Consider the following 18,784-nt stretch of genomic DNA (forward strand, 5'->3'; position numbering starts at 1 on the left):
AGGGTAAAGTATGGTAACACAAACGACATGGCGAGATCGGCAATGATTGATCATCAGAAATACTCATATCGGAGTGACGTCTTCTCTAGGATCAAGATTTCAAGGCCCGCGTCAGGCGATTGATAGCCAGAGCCGGGAATTCGGGAAGCCGAGCAAAGTGGCTCCACCTGGTAGCAACCTAAATCCGCCCCCGAAAGTATATGAGTGTACTGATATGGAAGGGAAGCCCATGCGCATCAATCTAACCTAGCTTTAGGTGTCTAGAATTATTTGAAACAAGCACTGAGAAAAAAATAGGACTTGGGAGCTTTAAACTTCTTCATTTACCCTTGCAATAACGGTTGGCTATGTCCCGTTGGGAATGAGGACCGACCCCAAATTCGACTTTGAAGAACTTCAAAGACACTGAAAACCCCCCAGAACATCAGCCAGTGAAGCTCTAGGTTGCTTTACATGCGTTCACGTCACGTCTGCTTATAGATGCCCAACGACCAGGCTGCCCGAAGAAGCGCCAGGCCCCAGGCCATACCAATACTATCCCGTAGGACATTCAACTTGCTTCCCTTGACCTCTCTCCATCCCACCGGCACTTCGGCGACGGGAATATCAGCGAACTCAGCCAACATGAGCATCTCGACATCGAAGATCCAGCCCTCGGAGTGCATATACGGGACAATATATGGCAACGCAGCCCGGGAGAAAAGCTTGAATCCACATTGCGTATCCTTAACAGTGGCCGTCCGAGGAGGTGTCATGAGCCACAGAATCAAGTGGAACGAGTGCATCAAAAAGTTGCGCAACTTAGACCGCTAGAACCCACCAATGTCAGTGACATGTATTGAATTTGAATGGAATCCGTCTGAATTTTAAGCATCTCGCCTAAACAGTATTCAACGTACCTGCACCACAGCCTCACTACCAACCATGTGCGCGCGCGATCCGACAGCCACGCCACGCCCTTGGGCATCTTCAATCTCCGAGCAGGCCTTCACCAGCTTTCCGAGATCTCCAAACTTACTCGCACCATCCGCGTCCGCGAATACAACATACTTTCCTCGCACATGACGCATGCCGTGTGTAACCGCGCCGCCCTTGCCGCGATTGTGTGTGAGATTGACCACACGGATCGTGCCGGGCGGGATATGCACGCCCTCTTGCGCCTGTGGTGTCCATGGACCTGCGGAGCCCTTGGGGTGTAAAGAGAGCTGGTGGTCCTTTGCGAAGCGGAAGGCTACTTCTTCGGTGCGATCTGTTGAGCCGTCCGAGACAATGAGGATTTCCCAGCCCTGGTCCGCGGATGCTGTAGCGGGGACATTGGACGAACCGTTCGGCTTCCGGTTTCGCATCGAGCGGGTTTCTACGGCGTCAGATTTGTTTCCGTTGGCTAGTGTGCCGTACATGTGTTCTAGGTAGTCGACTGCTTCTTCGAGCATGCCTGAGAGTCGGTCCTCTTCGTTGTAGGCTGGGACTACGACGGACATGAATAGCTCTGCTTCTTCGATTTGATTCTTCGATGTGGGTTGGGCTCGCTTTTCGAGGTCTCGGGTCTCGCTCCAGCAAGGTAGGGGCTCGGGTTTGGTAATAGATCCATCTTTCGCCAGGGTTCTATACTTCTTTTCTTCTGGCAGGGAAGCGCGGGGGATGGGGGCGATAAGGGATAGCAATAAGTAGAACTGTAGAACGAGAGTATGAGTTAGTCTTCGAATTCTCGAGTTCAATTGGCAACAAGGAGCGACAAGCAAGCTTGCAAATGCGTGCGGTGTCATCAGGGTGCGTTTGCGGGAACAGGCGGGGGACACGGTCTCACCAGAACAAACAGGCCAAGGGCAGTAGCAAGGAAAGCAGAAAGTAAAATCACAGGTGGTACGTCACCCACAGTAGTGATGCATTGGCGACAAATGTCAGCCCAGTATGCGTCCATGGTGGGCGGGTGATTTGAGGCGTGCGGAGCTGGCTGCTGGGACTCGGAGATGCGAATCGAATCGCGAGAACTCGTGCCTTAGGAATGAAGAAGGCAATCACCCCATGCAATGCGCAATTAAATTAAACTCATGGAAGATTTTATGCAATCTCCATTAGAATAGACGAGGGGAGGGGAAGCGGAGGAAAGAGGTCGGAAATCGGAGGTAATATTGATTAGCACTGGCAGTAATCGCCAGCTTGGCCTTTTTATCGGCAACGCGCAAGCTCGCCCGAAATAAACTATGAGTGGAGCGCGGGTCCCCACGTTTAAGCAGAACCGCAAAAAGGATTTTCTGCAGTTTCTGATTCGTCAGTACGGATTTATTCTTCAAATGTGGGATTTAACTCCGGTTGCTTTGGGGGTTGTCTACGTAGATGGCGCGTCGCAAGCCGCAATCTACTTTCCATGCAATGTCACCGTGGTTACTGATAAAAAAAAAACTTCTGGTGGTACAGGTCAGGACTCAGGAGTGGCAAGTTCATTCTTTCCAACACCAAAAGAGAACCAGCCAATCCACCTCTACTTCTCGTCGCCGGCGCAGCTGCTATCTCACGCATCTCGGTCAGTTTAAGGCATCTCTCTCTCTCTCTTCACTATCTCTCCCCAGCATAATTCAAAGATATCCAAAGAATCGCTAACAAAACAATACGACGGGGTATTGAAAAAATCCAGTATGGCCTTCGTCCAAAAGTGAAAGGATTCACTCAACTTCATTCCATTCCGATAAGTCGTGGGTCTCGTCGAATTCATTCGCCTTTGCGTGCCAGTCAAATCCGGAATCCGATGGAAAGGACATCCACAAGATCCGAAACTCCGAGTTGGAATAAACATGCAGGTGAAACTTGTCTCCCTTGTATGTGGATATTGAGCTTCGGAGATGACTAAGGCCAAGGGCTCCATTTCCAGGATAGTCCATTCCTTGAGGGCTTGTCTGAAACAGTCATCTGTCGCAGAAGCTTAGCTTCAAGTTGCGGATTCCATTTCCAGGGACTCGTCTAGGCACAGACGATAGAAAGTACTAGTAGAATCAAAGAAAATTGGAAAAGAACTCTTCCAAAGATAAAAAAAATCAAGATCCAAACATGCGAAAATCCAAAACGCCCCGTGTTCTCTATTCTACCAAAACCTGTAGTTGATGCAGGTTTCAAATATTCAAAATGTCGTCTTTCCGGTCAAAGGTTTCCCTGGGCTGAATTTCTCAAATCTGGCGTTGGTATGCCAATCAGGCTCCGCTCATGTCGTGATCAGCTGGTACTGGTACAAGTGCTGGTGCTGGTGCTGGTGTTGTCGTTGGTCCTGGAACAATTGCTCTGCTGTTGAGAGTACCGCCAGATCCTGCAAGAGGTGCAAAATCATGTGCAAGCTGCGTTGGTACGAATCCATGGGTACGACTATATGTCATCCACCGATTAAACTGTGTGAAGGTTAGCTGTGTGTCTGGGACCATTGATCAAACTGTTCGAAACGAGTACAAACCGTTGCTAATCGAACGCCTAACCAGAGGCACCTATGTTGTCTTGGGATCCTTGTCGCTTCCTCTTCAATGACTGGTCTGTCATCAACGGAGGGTGCATCCTTAAAGAAATCTTCTGGGTAGTAGAGTTGACTCCACAGCTGCCCGCGGATCAAAAAGTCCTCTGAAAGTTGCTTCAATTTGACTTCCTTGAAACCGATGGGGAAGGCTTCGTTTTCAATCTTGTCGAAGTTGGTCTTTTGTTGAAGAAGCGTGTTGAGGAATTTTGCAATGGCTAGCCATGGAATTATTGTTTCAAGTTGTTGCATGGCCATGGGCTTAAGGGACAAGCACCAAATAAAAGCCAGAGAGGTATGAATGGCTGGGTATATTTCTTCAACGCCAATCTGCTCGAGGAAGAGAGCCAGGGTGTGGAAAGTGAGAAAGCTCGCGCGAGAAGTGATTGGAGAGACTGAGTCTGAGGTTGAGGTTGAAATCGACATTCCACTTATAATTGCGGAACTGTGATCCGATGTTTGGTTCGAAGTCCAGTAAAGTGCAAATCTATGTGCTTCAGCCGTGGTTTTGCGTTCCTTCTTTATGAATTCCAGTCCCATTATCCCATCAGCTTCACCATATTGCAGGATCGAGGCAAAGTTGCAAGATGAAATATAGACCCCTTGTTGTTGATGTTGATGTTGATGTTGTTGTTGTTGTCCTTGACGATCCAACAGATGAATTTCTCGGCGCAAGAGAGATAAGTAGGTATTAGCAAAGGTGAAAAATTGCTCATTTGTGCCTTGTGTGAACAAAACCCCATGTGTCATAATAAAGGCTGGAACCATTGTGTTTTGAATGGCTGGCTGGCCTCTGTAGAGATTGAAGAGAAGAGAAATGCTATATCGGGCATTATGAAACGGACGCACAGTAACCAGAGCCTTGGTGTAGTAGAAAAGCTGCTGCAGACCGTCTGGTCGAGCCAACACTGCAAGGTGATGTTGAATCCGACCCACGTCAGGCCTCTGATCTGCATCTAGATTATACCAGTACCGAGATATTCCGGCCCAGACCTCTCGATCTCGCATGTCAGACTCCTCGATAGCCATACGGTATCGTGATAAGTCCCCTAGGCACTCAATCCATGTTTCTTGGAATTTCGGAACAGTCTCCAATAATAATGTGATCATCGGATAGGCGTTGTAGATGAATTTTTGCATGTGACCCAATGATTTTGGCAGCTTCTGTCGCAAGAGCTCGAGGAATGAGTGAATTCCATAGCGCCACATTCGTGATGGCATGGCATTTTCAGCAGCTTTCTGCTTAAGCTCCTCATCAGCAATGGGGTGATGTGAAGCCAAGAAAAAATTATGGTGCTCGTAAAGCAACTTCAGATGCATCTCAACCATCTCCTGCCACTGCGGTTTCGACAAATCTTGCTTTGTCTCCGCATATTCTTTGTCCTTCTCAATACAATCCTCTTCGGCTTTCTTAAGAGCTCCTTCAATATTTTTCACTTCTGCTTTCAATTGTTTCAACTCGATATTATTGACTTCCAACTGCTTCAACATTCCCTCATATTCGGTCTTTTTTTCTTCTGTGGGAATTGGTGTAGAATTTTGGTCGAACATCTCTAGGTCACTTGATGCCTTTCCGGAATTCAGCATGCTCCCCCGACCATTCATATCATTTGCAGATTGGCTTGTCAGAGGCTTGGGGTTCGTGGAACGTCGATTCAATTCTGGGCGCGAAGCCCCATGCATGTGGTTTTGCGATTCCGTCGGCGTATATCCTGCATCCAGCGCTCTTTGGGATATGATCTCAGCCACATGGCGACGATGATCGAGGCTCTGGTTTGAGTCTCCGGGTAATTGATTTTTGGTGATATGAGGACTTCCTCTGCGTCGAATTTTCTCGGCACGCGTGGCAGTAGCACGAGGTGATTTGATCCTTCGCGGACCACTGGTACTATGCCTCTCTAAGGTACCGTCTTCCACCGGCGTGGAATTTGACCGACCATTCAATGGAGGAAAGCTAGCTGATGCAGGCATGCCATTCGCCATTGATGATGACACAGAAATCAAAGCTTCAGAGCGCTGCCCGGTATTTGTTCTAAAAAGAAAAAAAAATTGTAGGCATTTAGCGCCCACTCATAGATGTTGGATGTTGTATATGGTGGTAGATCGGAGAATCGGTAGCATTACCTTTTAATGTGGGAGTGGCTGGAGACACTAGTAGCTTTCCAAGCTTGGTGTTCCAAGCGCGTGCCTGAATTTACACCGTAATTAGGGCGCGAGGTCCGAAATATTGAAGCTTTGCGAGTTTCACCCATGGTATGATTCAAGTATTGAGTATAATCTGATCGATTATTGGTTAGTGTTCTAGATCGGGAGAAGTGGAATGGGGCTGTGGAATTAGCTCCAAAATGGCGGTGACGCGCAGGAGAATTTTGTGCATGGGAAAAAGGGTTATGAAACCAAGGGGGAGTGGAAATACTGACATTCATCACCATGTCTTGGAAACCCGTCGGGTTTTATGGGGGTATGGGGTGCATTTGTAGTTTGAGATTCAAATGTGATCTCACCAAGGCAACTGTTAATAATTATTGCCTAACTTAGTTACCAAACCACAAAGACACTAAAACAAGATCCGTGATTCCCGCAAAGGAAGGCGGGTAAGTAGGGACGAGGGAGAGTTTCAACATGTACCGTTACTAGTGGCTGCCTTGCAACCTGTATTTCGGTGTGGAAACATGTCATGTATCTTTGGTACTTTTGAAAACGCATCTATACTTTCAACTTTCCTTTTCTTTTTTCTCCTTTAAAACCCCCTTCCCCATATATTCCTTTTGCCCATCAAATGTATGTGCGGTATCAAATCCATGGCTATTTGTCATGCCACACAATAACTACTAGTTAACTACTAACTAGTTATTTGAAACATGATGTCAAAGGCTTTTTGGGTGGAACTGTATATGCCTTGACTAAGCGCATTCGGAGTGTGAAGAAGCACCCACCTAGGTAATGCTTACAACTCTACATTGAATTCCTCGTCATCTATATTGCAAAACATCAGTGCTATTTATCTATCTTGTTCCCGGAGAAAAGAGAGAGAAAAAGAAGAAAAAAACCAAGAGGCAATTCAACTATTAGAAAGGGAAAAACAACACGCCTTGAAGTGTTACACTTGCCAGCCCCAAATCCATCTGGGTATCACAGTTGACTTCTAGGTTTCAATATTGAAACCATAGGGGCCTGAGATAATGAGGCATTTGTCGTATTATTTTTATTTTGCTTGTTTTTGCTTTCTTTCTTTGATTTTTCTTTCTCTCGGCCCTTGCATCCAACTGGGTGACTTTGAATATCGTCACCGCTCAATCCCACACCGTTCTTTCCACCAAATGGACCTGGGCAGCACTGACCACGTTTTTTTAAGAACCCACCTGAAACGGATATGTAATCCGCTCCCGACTGCGGAGTACGATCTTGAGCCATGTCCGTCTCATCTTCTAGTCAACTTCTGACGTTATTAACCCTCATACTATGCTTGGACAGGGCACCAGCGGGCTTCGGGCTACGATTTCTCGCTCTTATCGGGCTGCCCTGCATCTGAATGAGAACTTCGGGTAATGATTCTCCGAACTACTCATGTCATCCTGGTTGATCAATGCACACGGACATCTCGGCCTGACTTCATCGGGACAGCCCTAGAGGTGTTTTGAAGCGCGATCATGGGGCCGTTGGGTTGGCGGCTGCCCAGGTCGCCTGATGATTAGGTAGCATGATTTGTCCAAATTGATGGCCCCAGTATACATATTTCCGGATATTTTACGATGCATGGACACGTTGCTGATAGTACTTTGGCAGTGCGAGCTTTCAATGTTGTTTGGAGCAAAAACAAAGCACTGAATCATAAACCAAGTTCCCAGGTATCAAGTGCTCGTATACCGTTCACTATGAACGGGAACTAAAGTTTGGGCTTATCGGACTTACTATAATTGTGGATCTGAGGGAACCTGACACTAGGCACTGACTCCCATTTCAGCCGCCAGCCGCCAGCGTCACGCCATCGATTTTCCAGCTGACCATTCCTGTGATGGCTAGCTGGGGGCTATAAGATAGATCACGGAAATACTGAGCGACTCGAATGATCAGGATTTACACGTGGATGATGCCATGACTCCTCAGATAATCAATAACATTGAAAGTGCCAATGATAGAACTCAAACAATGTACGGAGTAACCATGCGCATGTTTCATGGCCCTTGCAATCTCCAGTCAAGCAATTGATACCTTCAATGTTCGACATTCCCGACAAGACCAGGCTTGATGCAGTAGAGCTAAGTTATTCCACCTATGTCGTATACTCGGGGACCCGGGTGAAAATCCACAAGATACCTAGCCTCCATTTACGCAGCCTTGCCTAGCTTGCCGGTGAGGGGGCCACTAAATTAGAGCGTCAAACAATCTTCCCCGGTCAGAAATTCTTTTGGTCGTGTGTAATATCAGCGTCAACTACTAGCTACTAGGGTCTGGGTTCAACACCCAGGCAATAAGCCACCTCGCTTGAATAACCCAGGCTCGGGGAGCCTTAGGCCATGCATGGTGCACAAACAAACAAACTTGGAGTAACATCTATTTTTGATTTCTGTCAGCAAATGCCAGTTGTCAACAGCAACCTCGGAACTACCAAGGTCACTTCCAAAATATCTCAATGCTTCTGTATTTCTTGATATCCATTGACGCGCCCATGCATGCACATACATACATAGTAGGTACAGTAGGTACATAGAGAAGTGATCTACAAGGCATAAACACCTCGAAAAGTGGGTATTATACCATGATTCATCACTGCATCACTGTCCACATGCAAGAGGCTGTACTACGTCCATGTCACCGGGGCCACATCCCACATGGAATACCGAAAGACAAGTTTCCAAGACGGAACCAAGGCTCAAATGCTGGAGCTGCACATGTGCCCCGGTATGGGTCGCAATCTTAGGGTTCAGGCAACTGTCTTCCCGCTGCGTCCTATCTTCTTTAATTGTGCCCCTGTCTCTCTTCTATGCAACACTGCAGTTATACCCCTAGCAAGAAGATAATAAAAGACCACTTTAAGCAAACCTTGGAAAAAATACTTGTGCAAGGATCAAGCATCCGAGGGAACATTCCACAGTGGGGTAGCGGACCCGATTTCCTGCACCCGGGTGAAACAGCATCCTGGGAAGAGCCTTGGAAGTAGTAGGGTATAGCAGATCAGACGCCGGGAGATGCACGCTGATTCCCCGGCCCCTGAATTCGCGTGGTGTCTCTAAATTCTTGGGTTTCTAATTTTTGATTTGTTAATTTTAATTTTATTCTTGTACAATGTACAACGTTTCATTCAAGCATTCACGTCGATTTCCAAGGTTATTTTGGGGTCTGTTACATCAACAAAAGGCACCCCGGGGGAAGGGAGAACAGGGAGGACTCGAGGAGTTAGGGCGGACGGGAGGCTTGCGTATATTTCACCCGGGTGAAATTAACTTAGTTCTATTGCAATTCTAGACGTGCTTTCAATGCATGGGATTCACCCCACCTCTCTCGTGCGGGGAAGGATTCTATTGGACCGAATTATCAGGTCCGTTGTTGTGGATGGGCACTGCATTGACGCTCGGATCTAAGCAGGCTAACTTATCAATCACCATTTTTCATGCAACGCTAAGGCCCCGCCTGCATCTGCTGGGAAACATGGATTGTTAGGCGTGCTTACTAGATAACTCGGTATAGATGACAGCTGTTCATTCAAGGACAAATAGTCGAACCCTCTGCGCTACCCAAAGAAAAAGAAACACTCGAAGTGATATCACTTTCCCGCCTGGTGTGATAGTGCAATTATCACATTTATCAAAACTACCAATCAATCTAGGCTCTTGACCAATATCAGCGATCAGCCGTTCATCAGCCAATCACAAAAATTGCAAGCGCCTCATATTGGACAAATAGACATATCACAATCATTTTCAGCATCCAGCTCCTATTTCGTATGCAGATGCAGGAAAACAACAACCCACATAAATTACACATGCATGCGGAACATAATAGATGCCAGCTGCAGACTGCAGTCGATCGAGTAGTACATACAAAGTACAAGAACCTTGCAAAAAAAGTGTGCAGTGCAAACCACACGGTACACCAGTATGGACACATGTTTACTAGTGGGCCCAGCCCCCCTTAAAACTCTCCCTAGATAGTCTACGTCATCGACTTCCAAGGCTCAAGCCAAATCAAAATCATACAACCGATTGGCACTAAATCAGTGCGCACCACTAAAAACCAAAGCAAGTCTTTGAAAAGAAAACAAGGCAAATTGAGGCGCAGCAACAAAATTTCCAAATCGGAAATTCTCCGAATCTCCGATCTTGTGTACCTCCAAAGTCACCTCACCGCCTCCCGATCATCAGCACGCTGCACAGATCACAAGTGACAAGTGGTCATCAGTTATCACCCTATCACGGCTCGAACCCCATGCTCCCTAGTCTCAGGCAAACCGCGCGGCATTTGAAACACCCATATGCAATACTGACCCGGACACACAGACCCACACCCACACTCACCCGCACCCGCACCACTGGATCAGGATCCAGTCTTGGCATTGCCATTAGTACACAAACAACAATACAGTCAACACTCATGTCGACTTTTACGCTTCCAGGTGCTCAGACACGTGTCAGTATCAATAGCACGGCAGATCTCTCCCAGAAGGATCTACTGGGCTTTCCGGCGTTCAAGGTCTGGATTTCAACGCTGCAGCGCTCGTTGGCGCGACAGCAGAACCCGGGTCATGAGTTCCATGCAGATCCATATGTCTTGCGCTCGATCGATGTCCAGGCCGTTGATCGATTCGGAGGGAGTAGACTTGGATTCGTCAAGCTGAAAGCTGAGGTGTCTAACGCCCAGGGTGAGAGTTTGCCTGGGAGTGTGTTTTTACGAGGTGGAAGTGTGGGGATGTTGGTGAGTTGTTGTTCTATACCGCTTACTCTGGGCGAAGCTCTATTTCTTTCCCTTCTTAGATTTCTCTTTGCTTCTTACCCTTTTTCTGCTGGAAAAAAAAGGGGATTGAAAAGCCTAGATTGATGGGGGAAAAGCCCCTAGAGATTATTATTATTCATCTATATCGTCTGACCGTATTACTTTCCCAGCTCATCCTCCAACCAGACGACATCCCTGTATCACAGGAAAAAGGAAAATGGGCCATACTCACCATCCAGCCTCGTATTCCAGCGGGCTCCTTGGCTTTCACAGAAATTCCAGCTGGAATGCTAGATGACCATGGTACATTTGCCGGTGGTGCTGCGAAGGAGATCCAAGAGGAGACGGGTCTAGTTGTACAAGAGAGTGAATTAATCGATATGACCGCCCTGGCATTGCAGTCAATGCCGGAGCCAGAATACGGGGAGGTACTCCAAAAGGGGTTCTATCCATCTGCTGGGGGCAGTGATGAGTTTATTCCACTGTTCTTGTGCCAGAAGCGTATGCCGAGGAAGGAGATTGAGGAGCTGCAGGGGAAGTTGACTGGGGAGCGGGATGAAGGGGAGAAGATTACACTGAAGGTTGTCCCGTTGGAGAATTTGTGGAAAGAGGGATTGCGGGATGGGAAGACTTTGGCTGCTTGGGCTCTTTATCAGGGGCTGTTGAAGGAGGGCAAGATTTGAATCATGGATTCTGATGTCGTTCAAACATTTCAAGCCATTTACCAAAGATACCAGAAAATATGAGACTTGTATTCAAATGTTCTAGAGTTCTGATTTTATTGATCTATGATCTGTGTTAAATGGAAGAATCGATTTGCCTTATCTTAGGAAAATTTCTAGATACCAATCAACCACTCAAATGCAGTCTTTCTGAGTAGTAGTATGTATGTGACGATTTGCTTCGTGGCGATTACAGCTTCCACTTCTTCATCAACTCCATTCCCTCGGCCAGAGTGCCGATTCGAGCATCAATCGCATAGCCCTTCTCTTCCAGCTTCTTGGTTTCCTCAAACAAGGAAGCCAAAGGAACAGTGAAACACTCGATAAATTCATTCTCCTCAAGCTCGGGCTTTGGGTTCTGGTTCTCAGGCAGGCTCATATCCACCCTCACGTGAACCATGTTAAGATTGGTGTTGCAGAAACCCGGGTCTAAAAGCCAAGCAAGGCCACATAATGAGTCAAAAATGCACAATACATCAACAAACAAAATACCAAAAGAGACGAGGGAAACATACCATTGTACATAATCGGGCTCGTCTGCTCTGCTACACCCACATAGCCCGTCTCCTCTTTAAGCTCGCGTACCGCGCATTGCTCGGGAGTCTCCCCAGCATCGATGAGACCAGCCGGAACCTCGATAACAACCTTGTCAATCGGAGGCCGATATTGCTTTTGGAGAAGCAATTCCGGCCCAGTAGCCTTGTTCAAGATACAAACGATGCCCACGCCGTCGATCTCGGCTGTAGCTGGACGAGTCTAGAAAATAAAAGGCGCGTCAGTGACGGTCTCCAACAGCCAAAGTCACGCAGCGATGAGGTGGTTATAAAGTGGCGCCGATGTAATGATCCATTTTGGGAAATCGGGTGAGCGATACGTCCAGAAATAGCCGGAATCTCGATCGCAGGCAACCGATCATGGCTTAACATGGTAAATATACCCCACCCAGTATGAGACCGAGCAGCCGGATAAGGTAAGTCTATGCTGGAAGGATGCTACCGGCATCACATATCGGGACTCTTATACGGAGTATTCGGTACTCCGCGCATTAAAAATGCGATGCGGCTGAGGTGATCTCGTGAATAATGACGAGCGGGCTTTATGATGGCCCTGGATATATTGGATCATGGTATGGGGGTGGAGCGGGTATTCACGCAGGGACTTGGGGGGGCATGGTGCAATGGGGCCCGAAAAGTGAGGCAGGGTAGATCTTACCTGTCGCTCAGCGGATTCCCAGGTTCGCTCAACGCCCAGCGGGTCAACGTAAGTTGTTTTGACCAATCGAGTCCAGCGGGCCTCCGCAGGGTCCTGTATTTACGGTCAGAATTATGTGTTGCCATAGTGAGATTGAAAATAAAGTTTTTGATGCTTTTTTGGGGTCTCATTCGTTGCCTTCGCTGTAAGGATGCAATGGATTTGTGGACGCAGAAATGAAGCAAAAAAAAGCAAAACATACCAGAGGTCCTTGTGAGGTTTGCTTGGACTTTGTTAGACTGGAGGGTGACACCATGGTGGCTTGAAGGAATGATGTTGATGGATGTCTGATGGAAGAAAGTAGCGAGGTGTATAGTTCCAGATGGAGGATAGAAGTATCGTATTCCGAGATTAATCCGAGACTAAGCCCAATGTTGGATAGAAAGATGGAGGAGAGTGGAGGGTGAGGGGAGAAACAGTGGCTGCAGTGGGGCTCGCTTATCGTGCATCTTATCGGAGCTATTTGGTGTTTCATTGTTAGCTGCAGGTATCTGTTTGATGCATCATTGTTTACTTTTGCTGATGAAATAATCGCTTTAATTTATTTAGAACAGATGTCTATCTTGAATATAATTGGAAGCCCGTGGCATCTGTTGCAGTATCATTGCACAAGACCTATATCTATCGCGAGTATCGATACCACAAAAGTAATGCGGGAGATAGATAAATGAGCATCAAAAGAAGCTGAATGATGTAGGATTCATAAGACATGATTATCTGAGCCCTTGTCCTTGGAGTGAGTTGGCACAAGGTCGAATAAGAAGAAAAATAAAACAGACACCAGGTCATTCTCAGAAAGCTCCGAAACGACCATATGCTTGCTGTCATAACATCATAGAAGCGTGTATAGTTGTAAGTAAACCTCCTTACAGGCTAGACTGGGGGTCGGTCTTGGGGGGCAAGCTCTCGATGAAAGCCAGGCAGCTCTCAAATTCCGACCAGTCGTTCATGATTATGTGCACCCCAAGATCCTTCAGCCGCGCGCTCATCTCTTCCTGCGTTTCCTTGCCATTATAGCTGCCGACATAACCGATCGTCCAGATACCAGCACGAATAGCGGCAAGAGCACCGGACTTGCTGTCTTCCACAGTGACGGTCTCACCAGCAGTCTTGTTTACATAGTTAAGAGCATGCAGGTAGATGGCAGGGTCAGGCTTGGAGGTTGGCCTGTCGAGAGAAGTGGCGGCGCTGAACACTTTGTCGTCGTCAAAGTATTTGTCCTGACCGACCTTCTTGATGGAGGCCTGAACCCGACGCAGAGCAGACGACGAGACCACAGCAAGACCATACTTCTTCTCTTCATAGAGCTTGATCAATTGCTCGCTGGCACCGACACAAGGCTTGGCCTTGGCTTCCAGCTTGGCAATCACTTCGTCTTCTTCCCTGGTGACATAGGTCTCAAGCTCGGCAGGCTCCAACGTGAAGTTGTACTTGTTCTGCAAAGAGCCCATCATACCACGGAAATTCTGGCCGACAAAGTCTTTGATGAGTTGATCGCCGGTATAGCGGTCGGGAAGACCCTTCTTCTCGAGGATCTCATTGGCCAGATCAGCACAGGCCTCGAAGGCCAATTCTTCCGAGAGGACCAAGGTGTTGTCGCAATCCAGGAAGATTTCCGTGATCTGCAAGGTGATGGTCAGCAGGGTGGACCCCTATATGTCAACAAACAAGGGAGGTTTTTTTGTTTCGTACCTGAGGCATGGCGAAGAGGGGTAAACGGTTTCAGTACTGGGAAGTAGCGGAGAAGGTAAGCTATGTTTTTGCGGGGGTGAGACGTGAGAACTTGAATGTATTCAAGATTGTATAGAACTCGGAGTCTTTGGGATCTGGAAGATCTAAGTGATGGAAGAGCGTGGTGTTCAAGGAGAAAGAAAAACAGGGACAAATAGAGTGCCGGGGGAAGTCATGACCGGAGTTGTTTTTAATTCAAGGGGCACGACCATTACTACGGGAAAGCATGACGCCGGCATACACTTTGCCAATAAACCGGGCCCCAGCGGGATCGCGGGGCTGAGGTCATTGAGATAGAGCGTGGAGTACAAGGTACCTTGATTTACATACAGTTACGGTACGAAGACCGAGTACCCGATACTCTAGAACACCAAAAGCCGCAGAGGGCCCAGTCTCCACCAATCAGATTCTATATGCCGATGAGTCAGCACATGTCGCTCCCCCTCCCTAAACTCATTTAGGAATAGCTTGTTCAATTGTTCTCATGGAAAGTCGCAGAAAATTGGGCGTTTTCAGTACGTACTACTATAGTCTTCTTGCAAGTTTTGCTCTGCGTCCGTGTTCTTTAATTTAATCAAAATTCTAGATGCGAGGGCTTCTAGTCAAAGACCATTAGATCAGATCTCAAGGTCATGATTTCCCTTCTGTGTACATAGGACCTGAAAAGACAGAGAACGTGCATATCTTTAAATCTTTCATTGGACAATTCACCATACATACATAAAATCCCAACTAGTCCAATGGAGGAATTTTGCATCGTTGTTGTACCTATAGGTATGAGCACCTATTTGTAGGTAGTATTATGTATGATGTGTGGAGGTACTACATCCATGTATACTACTACTGTGTACAGAATATCAATTCATTTTCACTTAAACCTCTTTCATATGCATAGAACATGCTTCTTAAACAACTTCTGCCATATGTGCACCAGTTCCCTCAAGTGCTGGATATATCAAGGCTAAAACCATTACCCTGGCTTCTCGCCCACACACATTGTCTTGCGAAGTTGCGAATCGCCATGGACCGGGATGCGTCCCCACATTTTTGCAGCAGCCCTGCCAGCCCATGATTGGCCGGTCGCACAGCGGCGTGTGCAATTAATCGCGAACGCAACAGCTATTTTCACAATTCAATATTGGGCAAGCTTCCGCAAGATTATCAACCCAGTCTTGGTGGGGTGTCTTTTTTGTCAATTTCCGATTGAGATTGGATAAGAAGAAATCTCTATTCACCTTTAATCGACCACTACTCCAATTTTTAATCAAGCACGGGGCTCAATCGAGTGACAGTGCTACCCTAAGATACCACAGGCGACAGGGTATAGATACTCGACAGTGCCGCAGCAAAAATGGGATCGTCAGGCTCATTTCCGACATTAGAAGACCTGCATTTCCCATCGGCACAGGTATCTATCTCACAGACACTCTCGTCTCTGCGTCGATCGGCTCTTTCCATTTCCAACCGGCTGGCGTCCATTGAGGCCGATGCTGCCTTTGTGGAGGAGGTGGCTGAGCAATATGACCTCCCCCTCATTGCCAATGAACGTTGTGGCAGTTGGTACATATCCCCCGATGCCAAGAAGGGAAGTGCCTACTTCAAGAGCACAGATGGCCATACGGGGCAGTGGGACTTTAGCTTTCGTAGGCTGAACCTGCAGCTTCTGCCGTTAGCAAACCAACATGGCGGGTTAGTATAGTTTCATTTTCTTTACTCCGTTTCTTGCCGGAGTTGAAGCTGGAGTGATTGGTGCCTGGATCAATTTACTCACCGGTTTTCTCCATTGGCACCACCCCTTATACTTCTTGATTGGATGTTTCGGGATTCTCCATTTCGTCCAATTGGTCGATTGCCTTGGAGGGTCGTATGTTCTCAAACTGACCCTTTTTGTTTTATATTCGCAATACAGATGTGTAATCGTGGATTCAACCCGCCGAGGAAAATGTACGTGCGCTCAATATCCCGCATTCAAACCCGTGGACTCGGGAAAATGCATCCTGGTCGGTGTGCAATGTGGCCCCGCTGACGATACCCAGTGATGCCCGACGCCTTATCCAAAACAGTCCCCATCTGGAGTGCAGTGCTGAACCGTGCCTTATTCCCCACGGAAACCACATATCACACTGTCCAATTACCACCTAACTACCTCGGTAAATCGGAAGAATCGCAGATTGAATCCCGCATTGATGGTTTCGTCCATTCTCTCAAGGTGCGTCGCTCTCATGCATTCCTCTCCATTTCTGCATTTCTACCCCTCTTCACCCGGGCGACAAAGGCTGTGTTGGACGAATAGACTAACATGCTACTACTGCCTAGTCTCTCAAACTTGATCTAGATCAGCTGCGGCAGCAACTCGGAAAGCCTATTCGGGTGGCTTGGGCTAACCCGGAGTACTTCTATCCAACAGATCTACAGAAAGACGATGCTTCGTGTCTATTCGTCCTGTGCTCCGCCTCAAAGCGTGTCCATGGCGCCGAGATGTCCGAGGGTGGATACATCCAAGGCGCCGGTGATGATAGTGAGGGCTGGGCGCATGGGCTGACGCCTCCGGTGTTTTGGGCGAACCACGCGGTGTTGAAGCGGACTTCCGAGGAGAATCTGCCCGGTTTGATTGCGGAATTGATCACTAAGCACCAGCAGCAGCGTGGCGAACAGGAAGCGACACTTATCTCCCCGACTAAGAATCTGTATCTCAATCCGACAGATCCTAGTGTCAACGATGGTGGCAAGTACGATCTTGTCATTGACTGCAACGGCGACTCTGCTGCCGTGCAGGAGAATCCAAAACGTCTCAATTTAGGTTGTGCGTCGGCCAAGTTGGGAAGTCGAGATCTACGAAAGTCATTGGATAAAGTGCGAGATTTTGTTCATACACAACTTGAATCAAACTCGTCGCAGTCAATTTTGGTGACATGTGACTCGGGCAAGGATCTCTCGGCGGGAGCAATTCTGGCCATTGTCTGCCAATTTTACAATGATAACGGTATGTCTCATGAATGCTTGAGGTGGAATTTTGAAGGCGCTAGATGAGAACGGTGTTGGGAATCACGATAAACGAATCAAAACTAAAACAAAATTAAACCCAGGTGAATTCGATGCGTCTTTGAGCAAACGCACGATTAGCAAGACATTCATCCGACAACGTCTCGCGTGGATCGTGTCATCGAAACATGACGTGAATCCTTCTCGCTCGACATTGCAGTCGGTGAATGCCTTCCTGATGCAACCTCCGGATTATTGATGCCGGAAATCATTGTTCTTTACTGCAGGCTTGTCCTTGCCTGCAGAAAATTATAGTGCAGGTGCTCATTCGTTGGCCACGGCCTCAACGATAGCTCCGGCGTCCCCTTGATCAAATGAATCCAGCAGCTCAATATCCTCTGCGCGGAGATTGAAGTCGAAAACGTCGGCATTGGCAACGATGCGATCCGGGTTATCGGTCTTGGGTAGTGGCACCCAATTCTTCTGCAACGCATAACGAATCAAGACTTGTTGGGTTGTCTTGTTGTACTTCTGCGCCACCTCAACCAGCGTGGGGTCATTTGCTTTATAGTTTCGCACAATAGGCGAGTAGGCCTCGACGATGATGCCAAGCTTCTGGCAGTATTCATCGATTGTGCGCTGTTGGCACCAGGGGTGGAGCTACATAGCAAGCAGGAGTCAGACATATTGGATCAAATCAAAGACGAGAAAAAAAAAGAGCGTAACCAAACAAATATCAAGAATAGATAAAGAACGGGGCGGAAAGACATACCTCAATTTGGTTGACCTGTGGCGGCCACACCTTCGCATACGACTTCATCTCCTCAATGTGATGCACACCGAAATTGCTCACACCAATGGACTTGGCCTTGCCGTTCTCTTGCAATTTCTCCAGTGCCTGCCAGAGATGCTTCCGACCGGCAAAACCAGATTTGGAGCTATGAATCAAGAACAGATCAACATAACCTCCCGGTCCGCCGATCTTCTCCACGCTCTCTACTAGCTTCTCGTATGTAGTCTCGGGTGACCCCGCAGGGCTGAGAATCTTGCTTGTGACGAACACCTCCTCGCGAGGCACGTTGGAGGAGCGAATGGCCTCGCCAACCTCAAGCTCATTGCCGTAGAACTGGGCTGTGTCAATGTGTCGGTATCCGACCTCGAGGGCCTTGTGTACCGACTTCACAGTCTGGTGGGTTGGGGAGCGGTAGACACCGAAACCAAGGCGCGGAATGCGCGAGGCGGAGGTGGGGAGGGGAATGGTGTCCTCGATGGAGCCTAGGTAGGACATGTTGAAATATTGTTGGAGGTCTAGCTGTAGGAGTTTGGAGGGAAAGATAAAAAGCTGACAGCTATTTGAAGGAGAGGAGAGGGATTGCGACAAGGAAAGATTTCCGATTGTAAAAGGCACATTCCTTCAAATGTTCGCCCCGCTCTACGGAACCGGATCGAATGATATCATTCGATGATTACTCACTTTGAGCACACCATTCAATGTTGTGGTCTAGAAGGGATTTTATTTGTCAAGTTTATTGCACCATTCGAGATTTTTGATGATTATGTGATTTACTATATACATTCTATAGTAGATACTACACATCCCAGTACTGTTCAGTATTATGAGTCATGTGCCTCCTACTACACTAACTATGTCACCTTGGAAATAGTTGTATTCAGC

General features: G+C 47.6%; 7 protein-coding genes across 7 annotated transcripts; 2 read left to right on the forward strand and 5 right to left on the reverse strand.

Moving 5' to 3' along the window:
• Positions 1-464: 464 nt before the first annotated feature.
• On the reverse strand, positions 465-1,921 carry N7466_000448 (dolichyl-phosphate beta-glucosyltransferase; the record flags this gene model as incomplete). Its single annotated transcript, XM_057159846.1, has 3 exons — positions 465-809; positions 900-1,673; positions 1,808-1,921. The coding sequence occupies 3 exons, from the start codon at positions 1,919-1,921 to the stop codon at positions 465-467; spliced, it is 1,233 nt and encodes a 410-aa protein (XP_057026094.1).
• A 1,264-nt stretch (positions 1,922-3,185) lies between these two features.
• On the reverse strand, positions 3,186-5,476 carry N7466_000449 (uncharacterized protein; the record flags this gene model as incomplete). The annotated part of the gene is made up of 2 exons (XM_057159847.1): positions 3,186-3,377; positions 3,440-5,476. 2 exons carry the CDS (start codon positions 5,474-5,476, stop codon positions 3,186-3,188), a joined length of 2,229 nt encoding a protein of 742 aa, XP_057026095.1.
• Positions 5,477-9,919: 4,443 nt separating this feature from the next.
• Positions 9,920-11,106, forward strand: N7466_000450 (putative NUDIX family hydrolase; the record flags this gene model as incomplete). The annotated part of the gene is made up of 2 exons (XM_057159848.1): positions 9,920-10,405; positions 10,594-11,106. 2 exons carry the CDS (start codon positions 9,920-9,922, stop codon positions 11,104-11,106), a joined length of 999 nt encoding a protein of 332 aa, XP_057026096.1.
• A 229-nt stretch (positions 11,107-11,335) lies between these two features.
• N7466_000451 (MutT/nudix family protein) lies at positions 11,336-12,652 on the reverse strand (the record flags this gene model as incomplete). Its single annotated transcript, XM_057159849.1, has 4 exons — positions 11,336-11,574; positions 11,661-11,901; positions 12,358-12,450; positions 12,599-12,652. 4 exons carry the CDS (start codon positions 12,650-12,652, stop codon positions 11,336-11,338), a joined length of 627 nt encoding a protein of 208 aa, XP_057026097.1.
• Positions 12,653-13,262: 610 nt separating this feature from the next.
• N7466_000452 (HAD family hydrolase) lies at positions 13,263-14,097 on the reverse strand (the record flags this gene model as incomplete). The annotated part of the gene is made up of 2 exons (XM_057159850.1): positions 13,263-14,018; positions 14,089-14,097. 2 exons carry the CDS (start codon positions 14,095-14,097, stop codon positions 13,263-13,265), a joined length of 765 nt encoding a protein of 254 aa, XP_057026098.1.
• Positions 14,098-15,478: 1,381 nt separating this feature from the next.
• Positions 15,479-17,368, forward strand: N7466_000453 (initiator tRNA phosphoribosyl transferase family protein; the record flags this gene model as incomplete). Its single annotated transcript, XM_057159851.1, has 5 exons — positions 15,479-15,816; positions 16,037-16,071; positions 16,164-16,336; positions 16,444-17,110; positions 17,214-17,368. The coding sequence occupies 5 exons, from the start codon at positions 15,479-15,481 to the stop codon at positions 17,366-17,368; spliced, it is 1,368 nt and encodes a 455-aa protein (XP_057026099.1).
• Positions 17,369-17,433: 65 nt separating this feature from the next.
• On the reverse strand, positions 17,434-18,397 carry N7466_000454 (aldo/keto reductase family protein; the record flags this gene model as incomplete). The annotated part of the gene is made up of 2 exons (XM_057159852.1): positions 17,434-17,769; positions 17,882-18,397. 2 exons carry the CDS (start codon positions 18,395-18,397, stop codon positions 17,434-17,436), a joined length of 852 nt encoding a protein of 283 aa, XP_057026100.1.
• Positions 18,398-18,784: the final 387 nt, after the last annotated feature.

Source organism: Penicillium verhagenii (genome assembly GCF_028828195.1).
Source record: "Penicillium verhagenii strain IBT 33310 chromosome Unknown utg000002l_segment0_segment0, whole genome shotgun sequence".
In the NCBI taxonomy this organism is placed as follows: Eukaryota; Fungi; Ascomycota; class Eurotiomycetes; order Eurotiales; family Aspergillaceae; genus Penicillium; species Penicillium verhagenii.